This window comes from Scleropages formosus, chromosome 7 (genome assembly GCF_900964775.1).
Source record: "Scleropages formosus chromosome 7, fSclFor1.1, whole genome shotgun sequence".
Lineage (NCBI taxonomy): Eukaryota > Metazoa > Chordata > Actinopteri > Osteoglossiformes > Osteoglossidae > Scleropages > Scleropages formosus.
Genome location: NC_041812.1, coordinates 1,907,508 through 1,919,826, shown reverse-complemented (window position 1 = coordinate 1,919,826; position 12,319 = coordinate 1,907,508). Strand labels below are relative to the sequence as shown.

At 42.7% G+C, this 12,319-nt stretch overlaps 1 protein-coding gene across 8 annotated transcripts in view; it reads left to right on the top strand.

The window, feature by feature from the left end:
- The window catches only part of epb41l3a (erythrocyte membrane protein band 4.1-like 3a), a 68,258-nt gene that overhangs the window by 35,833 nt on the left and 20,106 nt on the right, over positions 1-12,319 (top strand). For 6 of the 8 annotated variants that reach the window (XM_029253726.1, XM_029253724.1, XM_029253728.1 and 3 more), the window contains exons 4-12: positions 2,568-2,672; positions 2,756-2,798; positions 2,890-2,965; positions 3,381-3,599; positions 4,446-4,533; positions 6,891-7,043; positions 7,857-7,954; positions 10,454-10,629; positions 11,896-12,125. In XM_029253726.1, the coding sequence (XP_029109559.1) occupies positions 2,568-2,672; positions 2,756-2,798; positions 2,890-2,965; positions 3,381-3,599; positions 4,446-4,533; positions 6,891-7,043; positions 7,857-7,954; positions 10,454-10,629; positions 11,896-12,125 (1,188 nt within the window). The remainder of the gene's footprint in view (positions 1-2,567; positions 2,673-2,755; positions 2,799-2,889; positions 2,966-3,380; positions 3,600-4,445; positions 4,534-6,890; positions 7,044-7,856; positions 7,955-10,453; positions 10,630-11,895; positions 12,126-12,319) is intronic. The other 2 variants (XM_029253727.1, XM_029253725.1) reach the window with 1 other exon arrangement.

The window sequence follows — 12,319 nt, the reverse complement described above, 5'->3', positions numbered from 1 at the left end:
CTTTATAGGAAGGCGAAAGCCTTGCTGCGGTGCTGGGCAGGTACTGAAGGTACTGTTTCAGTACAGCCACATTTTGTTATTGTCTGGCTGAACCCTACGGCTGAGCTGTGTCCCCAGGGATTCCCAGGACCGCTGACTAGAATGGACAGTCCAGCTTAGAGGGACAGGATCACAAATTGTTGACTTTTCCAGCCAGTCCTCATCGGTTTAGGGACCTTAATATTTAATAATCTTCTTTACAAATTTAATTGTACAATTTTATCTGTTCTGCAGTGAAGTTGCCTCAAGGTAAGGAATGCTTAAATTAGTGCAGTATTCTTGCTTTTACCACAGTCATGGGAGATGGCTACAAAAACTGAGGGATATGAAGGTTGAGTTCAGGTATGAAATATAACAGATGACGTGTAACTGTAGGGTTGAGTTTGACTATCATATGCCTCAGTTGTCAGTTTTACCCTCATTTAAGTGTTTTTCTGCACTATTGCTATGAAGACCAGATGTGTAGAAATGAATCACTGACGAAAGCCCATGCATTTACACCCTGCTTTCCAGTAACCTGTTGTTGCTCATGCTGTACCTGCAGCACAGTACAAAAGCAGCTGAATGCAACAGACAGCTGGTAGTGTAGAGGTTAAAGCTGCTGCCATTGGACCCAAAGATCGTAGGTTCGACTGTCATCTCCGGCAGTTGTACACTTGAGCAAGGTACTTAGCCTAACTGCTTCAGTAAAAATTGCCCAGCTGTACAAATGGGTAAATTGTGGGGATCTTCACCTTGTCAGTCATTTTGGAGAAAAGTGTGAGCTAAGTGAATAAATGTAAATATAATGTAAAAATGGAGGTGAGTATGTTGGTTAAAAAGAAGAATCCTTAATGTGAGAACTTCCTTTATTCCTTCTCTTGTTTGTTTTCATTTTTGTTTTTTAATCTCAAGAATCTCACAGTCAAAACAGGAAATCTTTTTAAAGCAAATGTTGGAAAAAATTGTAATCAAGGTTTATCCTTACCTCTTCTCAGGCCTTGAGTAACACCAGTAGAGTGAATGCCAAGTGTGTCTGGTGTCTGCAAGAAATCTCCCCTCCCATGTTAAAGGGCCAGCTTGTTGTGTCACTGAGGCTGCTTTTTGAGGTGTACATACGTATCACTCTTGTATCCTGAAGTGTCTCACATAGAGGTCTGCGACCTGGAACAGTAAAAGGAGATGCTTGGATTTCATACATTTACATTACATTTATTTATTCAGCAGACACTTTTTTCCAAAGTTACTTCCAATGAACTCTATGTAGTGTTATCAGCCCACACACCTTATTCACCACAGTGACTTACACTGCTAGATACACTACTTACACTGGGTCACTCATCCATACATCAGTGGAACACACACACTCTGTCACTCACACACTGTGGGGGCACCTGACCACCATGTCTTTGGACTGTGGGAGGAAACCCACACAGGCATGGGGGGAACATGCAAACTCCACACAGACTGAGCAGGGATTGAATCCACGTCCTCTCGCACCATCCAGGCGCTGTGAGACAGCAGCGCTACTCGCTGTGCCTCCATCCCGCATACATAGACACATGTCATCCCAAGGTTGCTGCGAAAGCCTTTCGTTATTGGTCACTTTGTGTGAGTGTCTGTGGATGTGTGTGCTGGAGAAATACGTACCCCATCTCAAATATTACCCCCCTCAACAGAGCAGTTTCTCGTCAGTTGGCTCTATTGTCTAGGCCATGATGGTGTCAAACTGGGGAAGGAGGGCTTGGCAACACTGGATTAAAAATAACCTCGGCATGCTCCCTGGAACTGCTGTCAGTAGGAGAATCATCAGTGGGGTTAGGGGTGTTCATGGGACAGTGGCGGTACAGGTGGAGAATAACATGCCCCTGCTGTGTAAAGAGGCTCCTTAGATGTCTGCCTCAGCTGTCCCTCCCACAATCCTCGCTGTCACAGCAGCCAATGCTTCGTTCCCCATGAGTGTCACCAGCCCTTTGTCTACCTGCTGCTGCACGTGACCCTTGAACTTAGATAAAATGGGGCAAAATTGTCCCTGCAAAGTAAGAGTAATACAGAGATGTGCGTGGGTTACTTGTACTCCAGTACTATTGAACCAGCGAGACCCTTGTAATGTGGTGACATGTCTCCACTAAATGTGTGTCAGATCTGTGTGCACATTCTGGTTGCTGTTTGTAGCTCATGTGTATCCCTCAGTTGTCTCAACTTTTTCTGCTGCTTGTGCCGGCTCACGTGAACCAGATGATGTCAATCAGCCGCTTATTTTTACAACGTTTCTGCTCAGTTTCTCTATTTCAAGCTGCAGTGGAGTGAATCAGAAGTTCATATTGTCTGATGTGGGTTCTAAACATTATTCCTGCAGTGATAAGTATTTGACAGCCTCTCAGTTCATGGCTGCTGCCCAATGCTGTGGAGAACATTAATAATCCTGGCTGTTTGGTCCCACTGTGCCATTACCCATACTCCTCCTCTTCGCATGTATCGCACTTCAGTACTTTTCTCTTCAGCCTCCCAGAGTAACCATATATGTGTCTTTTGCTTTTGTTTAACAGAAACGGGCCAAGGGCCAGTTGTTGTTTGACAAAGTGTGTGATCATCTCAACCTTCTGGAAAAAGACTATTTTGGCATCACATTCCGTGATATGGAAAATCAGAAGGTACCATTTCAATACAGCCAAATTTTGTTGTGATGAAGGCTGTTAAGGCTATTTGTATTGATTATCAGTGATTTGTTTTACAGAATTGGTTGGACCCTGCCAAGGAGCTGAAGAAGCAGATAAGAAGTCTGTTTTCTTCTATAGTTCACTCCTTCAGTTGTTTTGTTCTATTCAGCCCTGCATTTTCATTTATGCAACTTTATGTGATCTGTTTCAGGTGGAGCCTGGAATTTCGCCTTCAATGTGAAATTTTACCCACCAGATCCTGCCCAGTTATCCGAGGATATTACACGGTGAGTGCAGAATCTGTCTTCACGTTTCTGTATTTCATGCTTCTGTTATCTTCAACTTTTTTGGCAGTGAAAAGTGTTATAGATTAGTCAGCAATTAGTATTTGTATTCAAAGTCATTGTTTCATTGAAAAATTGGAACTAATAAAATATTTGAATGGGTCTTCTCACCCCCCCCACCACAGCACTATTCAGAGACTTCACACAACTCAGATTCTGTTACAGCTGGGGTATAGTTCTAACTGTAAGAAGTTGTTAATAAATATAGGTAATTTGCTACTTAGATTCCATATCTTAAATTTCACTCTTAATTTTGCTCATCATGTAAAATTTATTTTTCAAACAGTCGTTTTGCTAGTCCTGAGATTCAAGATGATTTGATGGTCAATGCTCTTACTGATCTTGTCTCGTTTCTCAGGTACTACCTGTGCCTGCAGCTGCGGGACGATGTAGTGTCAGGTCGACTGCCCTGCTCCTTCGCTACGCACACTGTCCTGGGCTCCTACACGGTGCAGTCTGAGCTGGGGGACTATGACCCAGAGGAGCTTGGCACGGACTATGTCAGCGAGTTCCGCTTCGCCCCCAACCAGACCAAGGAGCTAGAGGAGAAAATCATGGACTTACATAAAAACTACAAGTGTGTCATATTTCAGAGCTTATTGCTGCTTGGTCTGCTGCTACTGCTCTTCTCGGTCAGCTGCCTGGCATTATTGGAACCAAGATATTTAATTTGTCCTTACCTTGTCCAATCAGATTTATTCCACATAGGATAGACGGAATGCAGAAAAAATGGAAGCACTTTAAAGATGTACTCTGGTGGTGTGTGTGTGTACATAAATTTTATAATTATATATATATATATATATATATATGGAATTGGGTACAGCTTCAATAATACCTAACAGTCAACCTTGTACAAATCATACAGTTTTTGCTCGCATTTCTAATTTCATTTCAAATGGAAACGGAGTTAAAAACATACCCGCAGACCCCGCTGGTCATACGTATCCTGTGCTACTGGCATGCTTATTGCAAGGCCTCAGCCCCAGCCCCGGTGAGAAGGATGCTTACGAAGATGAGGATTAACAGGATAACCACCCTCCTTGTTGGTCCAGAGCTCACTCTCAGAGAGCCCTTTCAACTCCTAGTGTGCGAGCCATGCGTTGTCTTAATACCATGCATCTTCATGTTTCAGTCGTGACAAAAGTACACATTTACCTCTTGCATTCTGCCTCACTATGACTTTCACTTATATAGGTGTTAGCTAATAGCTGTGTTCTTTTAACCTTTCATTTCGATAGGAGGGACCTTTGTATACAGGTCACTGACTGCAGAACCCTTTTTAATTTAAATGTGCATAGATAGTGGTGATATAGTACATTTGTGTCTGTCCACTGTAGGAGCTGGTCACGTAAGTGATAATGGCACTTCTTTCTCTGTTAGATTTGGGACATGGGGTGTTAAAATTGCTTTCTTTACACAGGGGAATGACACCTGCTGAAGCTGAGATGCACTTCCTAGAGAATGCCAAGAAGCTGTCCATGTATGGAGTGGACCTCCACCATGCCAAGGTGAACAGACCTTCTTCTCCTGCCTCCATCCTGCATCTGACTGTGGAGTGCTTTTGATGTACATTGAATGAGGTGTGATGTTAAGCATCAGATTTTTAGCAGGGAAAACGCAGCTTGGGAACACACATTGAACACCTGAAAAGGCTCTGTAAGCTTCATGCTTGCATGCGCAGTCTTTTTGTAGAAAAGCCTGAGGGCCAGCAATGGGCCAACAATTTTGTTATGATGGGCCAACAGTAACAGCATCCAGGAACATGACATAAAACGATGTCATGTTGCCCACACAAGATGTGATGATGTTATAACGCATTCATTGTGATGTTGTCTCTGTCCAGACCTTTGTGAGACCTCCCTGCGAACCCCACTCATTCTTCAGGTGTTTGGATTTTTTTTCAGGGTGGAGCATGCCTTTTTTCCCCTGTGTGTGTGTGTGTGTGTGTGTGTGTGTGTGTGTGTGTCTGTCTGTCTGTCTGTCTGTCTGTCTGTCTGTCTGTCTGTCTGACCCAGTAGTGTGGGCTTGCTGCCTGTGATAGCGCCCCCTCATGGGGGTGGCAACTTGGGGCCTGCAGCACCTCCTACTGGCCCTTAATCAGGCTCACTGTGCAGATGGCTGTTAAACAGTGCAGAGACCAAACATGAGCTCAGTTGTCTCCAGTGAACATCATTTTACTGTTAATTTAGACCATCTCCATTGTCGTCATGTAATGAAGGTAGAAAATTTGCACAAAAGTTGCTGTATAGAGAATAAGCTGCCATTTGATTCTTTGCTGTTTCAACACATTTAGCTGAGGAATATTTTGCAGAAGCAGTACTGGGCAGTCCTGCAAAGGAGAGCTCTGTGCAGTGAGGCCTCCCTCACTATGACTTCAGCTGCCTGTTCTTTGTCTGCTGCCCCTGTGATGCCATTTGAGCTGCTCTGCTCTTTAAGATGCTCACCTAGCCCCTCGAAATGAGACCAGACTACGTAACAGATCAATGACTATCTACCTAAAATGACAATGTCTAAGAATACTGTAGATGTCAGCGTGCAGTCATTGGTCTTCATAGTGTTCTTGGTGAGGATGCATATAAGGACATTTCCCTCAATTTGCATAGATCAGCATATGTCTTCTCTCTTTTCTTACCAAATGGCCTAGTTGATAGGAAGCATCTTTGAGTGCTTGGCTCCAGCTAAGGGGGAGGTAAGGCTGCATTCTGTGTGTGTTTATGTGTTTGTGTCAGGTGGTCTTCGTGCATGACCATAGATTGTAGACCTCATCATCTGGGCTGCAGTTTGCGTGCCACTCTGCAGTGCTGTGCTTGGACGTCATTTCTCGGGACTGCTGTCACAAGGAAAAGGTCCCTGGCCAGACCGTACAAGGTCACAGTCAGGCCCTGTCCCAGGCCCTGCCCCATGGCCCCAGTTTAGCCCTCTTCACCCAGTTACCTTTGAGAACCATATGTCCACCGAGATCATATGGGTCATAGCCTCTCATGGCCCTTAAGAACTTAAGGGGCAAAATCCCCCTCGCTCTTTCTTCCCTCTCCAGATTGTCAGTGTTATTGCACATTTCTAGGTAGGTACGGCTCTTTTTCCCTCTCCGATCTCTCTGCCGTGTGATTAAAAAGAATATGGCCTCTAAAAAAGCAAAGTATCAAAGAAACAACCGTTAGAACAAATGACATTTCTGTATTTTATTTTCCTGTTGGTGCATAATTTCTGCTGTCCTATGTCGTCCTTGCAGGACAGTGTATGAGTGTGTAGAATAATAGACACCTTAATGAATTGAATGTGCTCTTAACATATGCTTTGAAGAACCATTAGTGTAGGTCAGGAATGATGAACAAAAATGATGAGTGGTAGTAACACTGCACTTTTATCTTAGGTGCAGTTACAGTAGCTGGTATATTTGTGAATTGCGTATTTCATTTGTGTTCTGTGGAATCATTGAAGAGAAAAATGACACCTGTTTGCACATTTAATGAATGCCATTTTTCTCCAGTGTGTTAAAAGTGTACAATGCATGACCGTAGTAAGCAGTACATATATCAGTAGTATGAATATACACGAAACTTCTGTTTTCGTTCAGCAGCCTCAAGAAGCTGCAGACATCGAGAGTCATATGTGGGCACTTTTGCTTTGCTCCGTTTTTATGGTTTCAGTACCAGTACTCTTTGGTCCAGCCTACTTGATGAAAGAATTTGGTGCTGAAGGACAGTCAGAGTCCAAGACAAAACTTGTCTCGATCCATCTTGAATCCGTTGATATCCGTTGGTTAATTTTTAAATTTAGTGAATGTTTTTATCATGTAAAAACAGAGTGTGGGTTGTCTGGGGGCTGGCCAGATACCAGGGTGACCAGTGCTTGTTGCCTACAGGATTCAGAGGGAGTGGAGATCATGCTGGGAGTCTGCGCCAGCGGCCTACTCATCTACCGTGACAGGCTGCGCATTAATAGGTTCGCCTGGCCGAAGGTCCTCAAGATATCCTACAAACGGAACAACTTCTACATCAAAATAAGACCAGGCGAGGTAAAGACCGCAGCCGGTTCCCGCTCACTCATCTGAGGATTTTCACTGATACAGAAAGGCCTTTTGCTGGATAATTTGAATTGTGTGTCATGTTTGCCATTGAATGTCCCCTGTGTTCAAATAGCATCTTCCTGCAGTGCAGTTAATGATGAAAAAATCAAAAATGGCCCTTCAGAATCCATTATTGAGCTTCAAAATTATTCTGTTCATGGTGTGTCTACTTATTTGTTGATTTTTGCCTTAATGGCTGTCACTGCGAGAATGAAGGAGGGCAAGGGTATGTATTTGTTAGGTTTACCAACCTTTTTTAAGAAAAGCTGTTGCATTTTCAGGGTGTTAAATTTCCATTGGCAACTTATGATTTTAAAAATACCCCTTTGTTCTGGTGAGTGATTTGCATAAACAACCTTCTTAGAACAAACAGCTCAGTGTCAGAGTGGGTCTTTATTAAAACTTCAGCACCTTTGTTGTGAGATCATCTGCAATTTGAAAGAAAAATCTGAAGTTGTTTTTCTCCAACAGCAGGACAGCACATTTCTTATCCATTTTATTTGGCTTTGAGAGATCATTGCCTTTCTCTCCCATTTTACAGCCAAGGGGATCAGCCCAATAAAAGGGAATTTAAACTGTGTCCTCTGTTTGTGTGTTGTGTACACAGCGCATGGGTGTGTGATACAGTATCACCTCACTATAGGCCTCTGCCCATCATCTAAGTACAGAAAGTTGAAAGAGGCTAGACATGGAGGTCAAATCCTGTCGTTACATTTCTGTTTGCCAATGCTGAACACTCACTATGGGTGTTTCTCCCTCCAGTTTGAGCAGTTTGAAAGCACTATTGGATTCAAGCTCCCCAACCACAGAGCAGCCAAGAGGCTCTGGAAGGTCTGTGTAGAACACCACACCTTTTTCAGGTAAGACCTCCAGGCTGAACACAGTACACCCAGCTCTCACTTTAATGCAGTTAATTTGGTCCACAAATTCACCGTTAGGCAAATTCTTGTTGGGAGGGGATCATCTTAACATTATCCCAGTGAAAAATGTCACCTAAAATTAATTAGAAAATCAAAATAAGAGGTATTTTAATGCATGACAGTGACAACCTCAACATACTGTGTAATTTGTAGGAAAAAATATATTATTTATACCTTGTTTTTAATGTAGTACACTTATCCCCCATTAACTAACTGGTCTTAATTTGCTCCTGAATTGGGAAAAATTATGTAATGAAATTACTTATTCCATTATTTGTTTGTTCCAACCCAATCCCAAGTTAACCTCAAAATTATTCTATATGATGCCCAATAAAACATTACAACATTATAAATTTTAAAAGTAATGGTTTCATAAAATAAACTTATTGGTGGCAAGTGGTGGAGTAGAGCGAGGGGGCGCAGTGGGTTGGACCGGGTCCTGCTCTCCGATGGGTCTAGGGTTTGAATCCCGCTTGGGGTGCCTTGCGACAGACTGGCGTCCCGTCCTGGGTCTGTCCCCTCCCCCTCCAGCCTTACACCCTGAGTTGCTGGGGTAGGCTCCGGCTCCCCGCGACCCTGTATGGGACGAGCGGTTCAGAAAATGTGTGTGTGTGTGTGTGTGTGTGTGTGTGTGTGTGTGTGTGTGTGTGTGTGTGTGTGTGTGTGGGGTGGTGGAGTAGATTGTGATGGAGAGGCTGCACTCTTCTAGTTTGCACTTTGGTTTTAACCAAACTTAATGCAGGCGAAATATGAGTGTAACCATGTTCTATATGCTTTAACACTTTCAAATTTTTTTCCAAGATATGAGCTAGTCCCGCACGTTTGCCTTCTCCAACGTAGTTAACACTTTTTTTCTTCTTTCTGAGCATTTTTTCACGAGAATAAATGAATAATTGGGTAATAAAACCACAATAATGCAAAACATTCAGGTTCATCCAACAGGTCCACGAGCTTTGGTTCCCTATTAACGCCTTGTGTTGCACCATTGTATCTATAAGGATGTGTAGCCTGAGACCTAATCACGATGCAAAGGAGACGCGTCATCCGTCCATATGGTAGAATAGTGAACTGCAACTGAGAGTGTGGGTGCTGTGTTATCAGAATGCACTGCGACCCACAGTGTCTCTCATTCAGCTGCTTGGCACAGTTTTAAAACGCAGTTTATCAGGCTGGACCAAATATTGCCAGCCTGGGCTGATGTCCCAGACCACATGAATGAGAATCTTGTCAATAATAAGTGGTCTTAATACTAGCAAACTGGATACATGAAAACCAGGATCAGGAGGCTGAATATCAGAGATGAGTGTACTTTCATCCATCCATTCATTAATTTTTTATTAATAATTGCATAAGGTTCTAGTGGTATAGAGTCTACCTCATAAGCACAGGATGTGAAGCAGTGCACTGAATGGAGACATTTTGATAACTTGGCTCAACAGTGTTCATGATATAAAAATATTTATATAGAGACATGTACCAACAGAGCAGATCAACTCTTGTTAAAGCTGCTGTTTTTGTTGTTCATAACCTTGGTTCATCAAAGGTGATTCAACCTCTTGATGAGATATAAAGTTGAAGTTATTGAAATAATAATGAAGTTACTTCATTGCTTTCATTGCTTGGTTGGTGCTTTTTAAACAAAGCTGCTCAGAATGTACCCGTTTTTAGACAGCAGTGTTTTTTTTTTTTTTTTTTTTTTTTTTAAGTGGGAGACTAAGAAGTCCATGTCCTTACCTGTTGTGCCATCTGCTGTGCCCATTGCCACACTCTTTGACTTTTATTACAAATTATACTCATTAAGTTGTTGATAGATTAAGTTGATGGCTTCTGAGGATATTCTGTTTGTAGATATTGTTTGAGGTGAGATCCTTACCCACCTTCTTTTGGGGTGTAGTCTGTTGAATGGTTTCCCTGAAGATGCTTATTTAGACAGTCATGAATATTCCTGAAGGAACTGGCATGGAGTGGAACAACTTGAGTCACACCAGCTTTCTTGAAATAAACTGTTGTGTGATTCAGTTCTAGCCTGACATCTGTCTTCTCAGTCTTTCTGACATCTGTTGTACGTCAACAGGACACAAATGAAAACAAACCCAATAATGCCAAAGAATAACTGTTAGCAGCCTGCCTGCAAAGAACACTGAATCCAGTTAAGTTAATCGAGAACAAAACCAGATTTTGTGAGGAAAGGATGCATCCAAGTGAACTTCTCTCAATGGTGTTTCACAGATGTATGCAGAGCTTTGTTGGGAAACTGAGTGTACTGTAATTACCTGGTTTCTGAAAAGGCAACATTTTCGTGTCACAGGAGGCAATTGGTAACATAAGTGGAGTGAATGTGTGTTAATGGTGTGTTAAAGATACCTATGAAAGCTCTAATTATACAGGGATTGCAAGTCCTTATTGTGGCCTTGAAACTGATGCCCCTCCCCCCCACAGGCTGGTGTCCCCAGAGGCCCCCCCCAAGAAGTTCCTGACACTGGGCTCAAAGTTCCGCTACAGTGGACGTACCCAGGCGCAGACGCGACGGGCCAGTTCTCAGATTGTCCGGCCAGCACCATACTTTGAACGCTCTTCTAGCAAGCGCTACACCATGTCCCGAAGCTTGGATGGGGGTACGTATAGCGTCCCCCCATAATCCCTGGCTATGGTGCATCTGATTTACCTGACTGTCCCACAACCCCATCCAGCTCATCTCCATTCTTTAATCTAGAGCACTGTGGATTCATTTGTTCAGGTCTGAACTTTATCAGCTATTCCCAGACCACCGTTAATGTCCTTATTTATCAAGGCCTTTTACAGAAAACCTGTAATGTATGACCAGTCCAAAAATAGGACAGATTTCCAGACTTTGTGTTTATTCTGTACACCTTTACAAAGAAGGGATTACTCACTGTAAGGATTTACCTGCTTTCCACTCTGGAGATATGAAGCATGTGTGGCCATTTTTGTTCCAAAATGCAAATTTCCTTTGAACTGTTCCCCTTCTGCTTTTGTGATCTATTAGGTCTGTCCTTGCTGCTGGCATCCATGTGGGCCTTGTGCCTCGCTCAGATGATGTATCTGGAACAGAGGGAAGCTTTTAAGGAGGCCCTCATAACTGAATAAAACATGTTAAACATCATTCAGTTGCATTGTTCCATTATCCGTCCTGAAACGGATGCAAAATAGTGTATTTATATATACATATGGTAGGCATGCATCTGTTTTTTAGACACGTACAGAACATGCATATAAATTTATTTGTTGAAGCTGACTAGCTTCTTTTTATGTTTTTCTTTGTATTAATATAGACAGGTCTGATAATATGGGACCGCCTTGCTAATTGGCACGGAGGTGAATTTGTCACACTCCTGCCTTTTTTTTTTTTTTAATTTTTTTTTAAACTTACTTACGCCACATGAATTCATTTCCTCTGCACTTGCGTCTTCTGCAGTGATCAGTGCCATTACTACACTCTGCAGAAGGGCTTGATGTTCTTTCTTCGAGGACAGTACTCATTAGGTCTCTAAATTATTTAGAGCCTGAAGTGGAATATTAAGATTTCATGGATGATAATCATTATGATATGATTGAAACCATCCTGGAAGAGCTGATTCATTGAAAATACAGGCAATTGTTCAGACATTGGTAGAAATTCTTAACGGTGCTTCACTCCTCATGATAACTGAGGACTGTCTTTTGAGTAGTAATTCAATAATTCAGTTCAACTCAGCAATTATTTTCCACTTTACAACATGTACCGTTCTTATAATTTCACCTGATTTCTCCTTTTACCATTTATCTGTGGTTGTGTAACTTCTGTACTGTGAATGTTGCTAAATTTAACACCATGAATTCCTGCTAATTATCAGTGTTCCAAATATCTCTCTGCAATCTAGCTCCCATGACTGAGAACCAGGAAATACTCATGAAGGATTCCGTCTCCGCTTCAGAGGTGGGAACAGCGCAGTATGGGACAGCCAAGGCCATCGCCACCGGTGACCTCATTACCACAGTAACGCCAGAGAAGAAGGCTGAGGAGGAGAAGGCTGAGGAGGAGGAGGAGAAGACTCAGGTCACAGAGCCTTCTGAGCCCCCCGTGGCCACGCCCATCAGACCTGACACTAAGGTAATGTCCCTCAGAAATCCCTGATTTACCCTTCTCGAAAAATATAAATTCCAGTTGGTTAGATGTGTCAGGTTAGATGTGTCAGGTCAGACGATGCTAACGGAGTTCTCTGAGATCATAGGTTTGTAAATGTGAAGTTGCAGCAAAGACTCTGAGCTACTAACCAGTTAAGTCAGTATCACTTATCAGGAAGT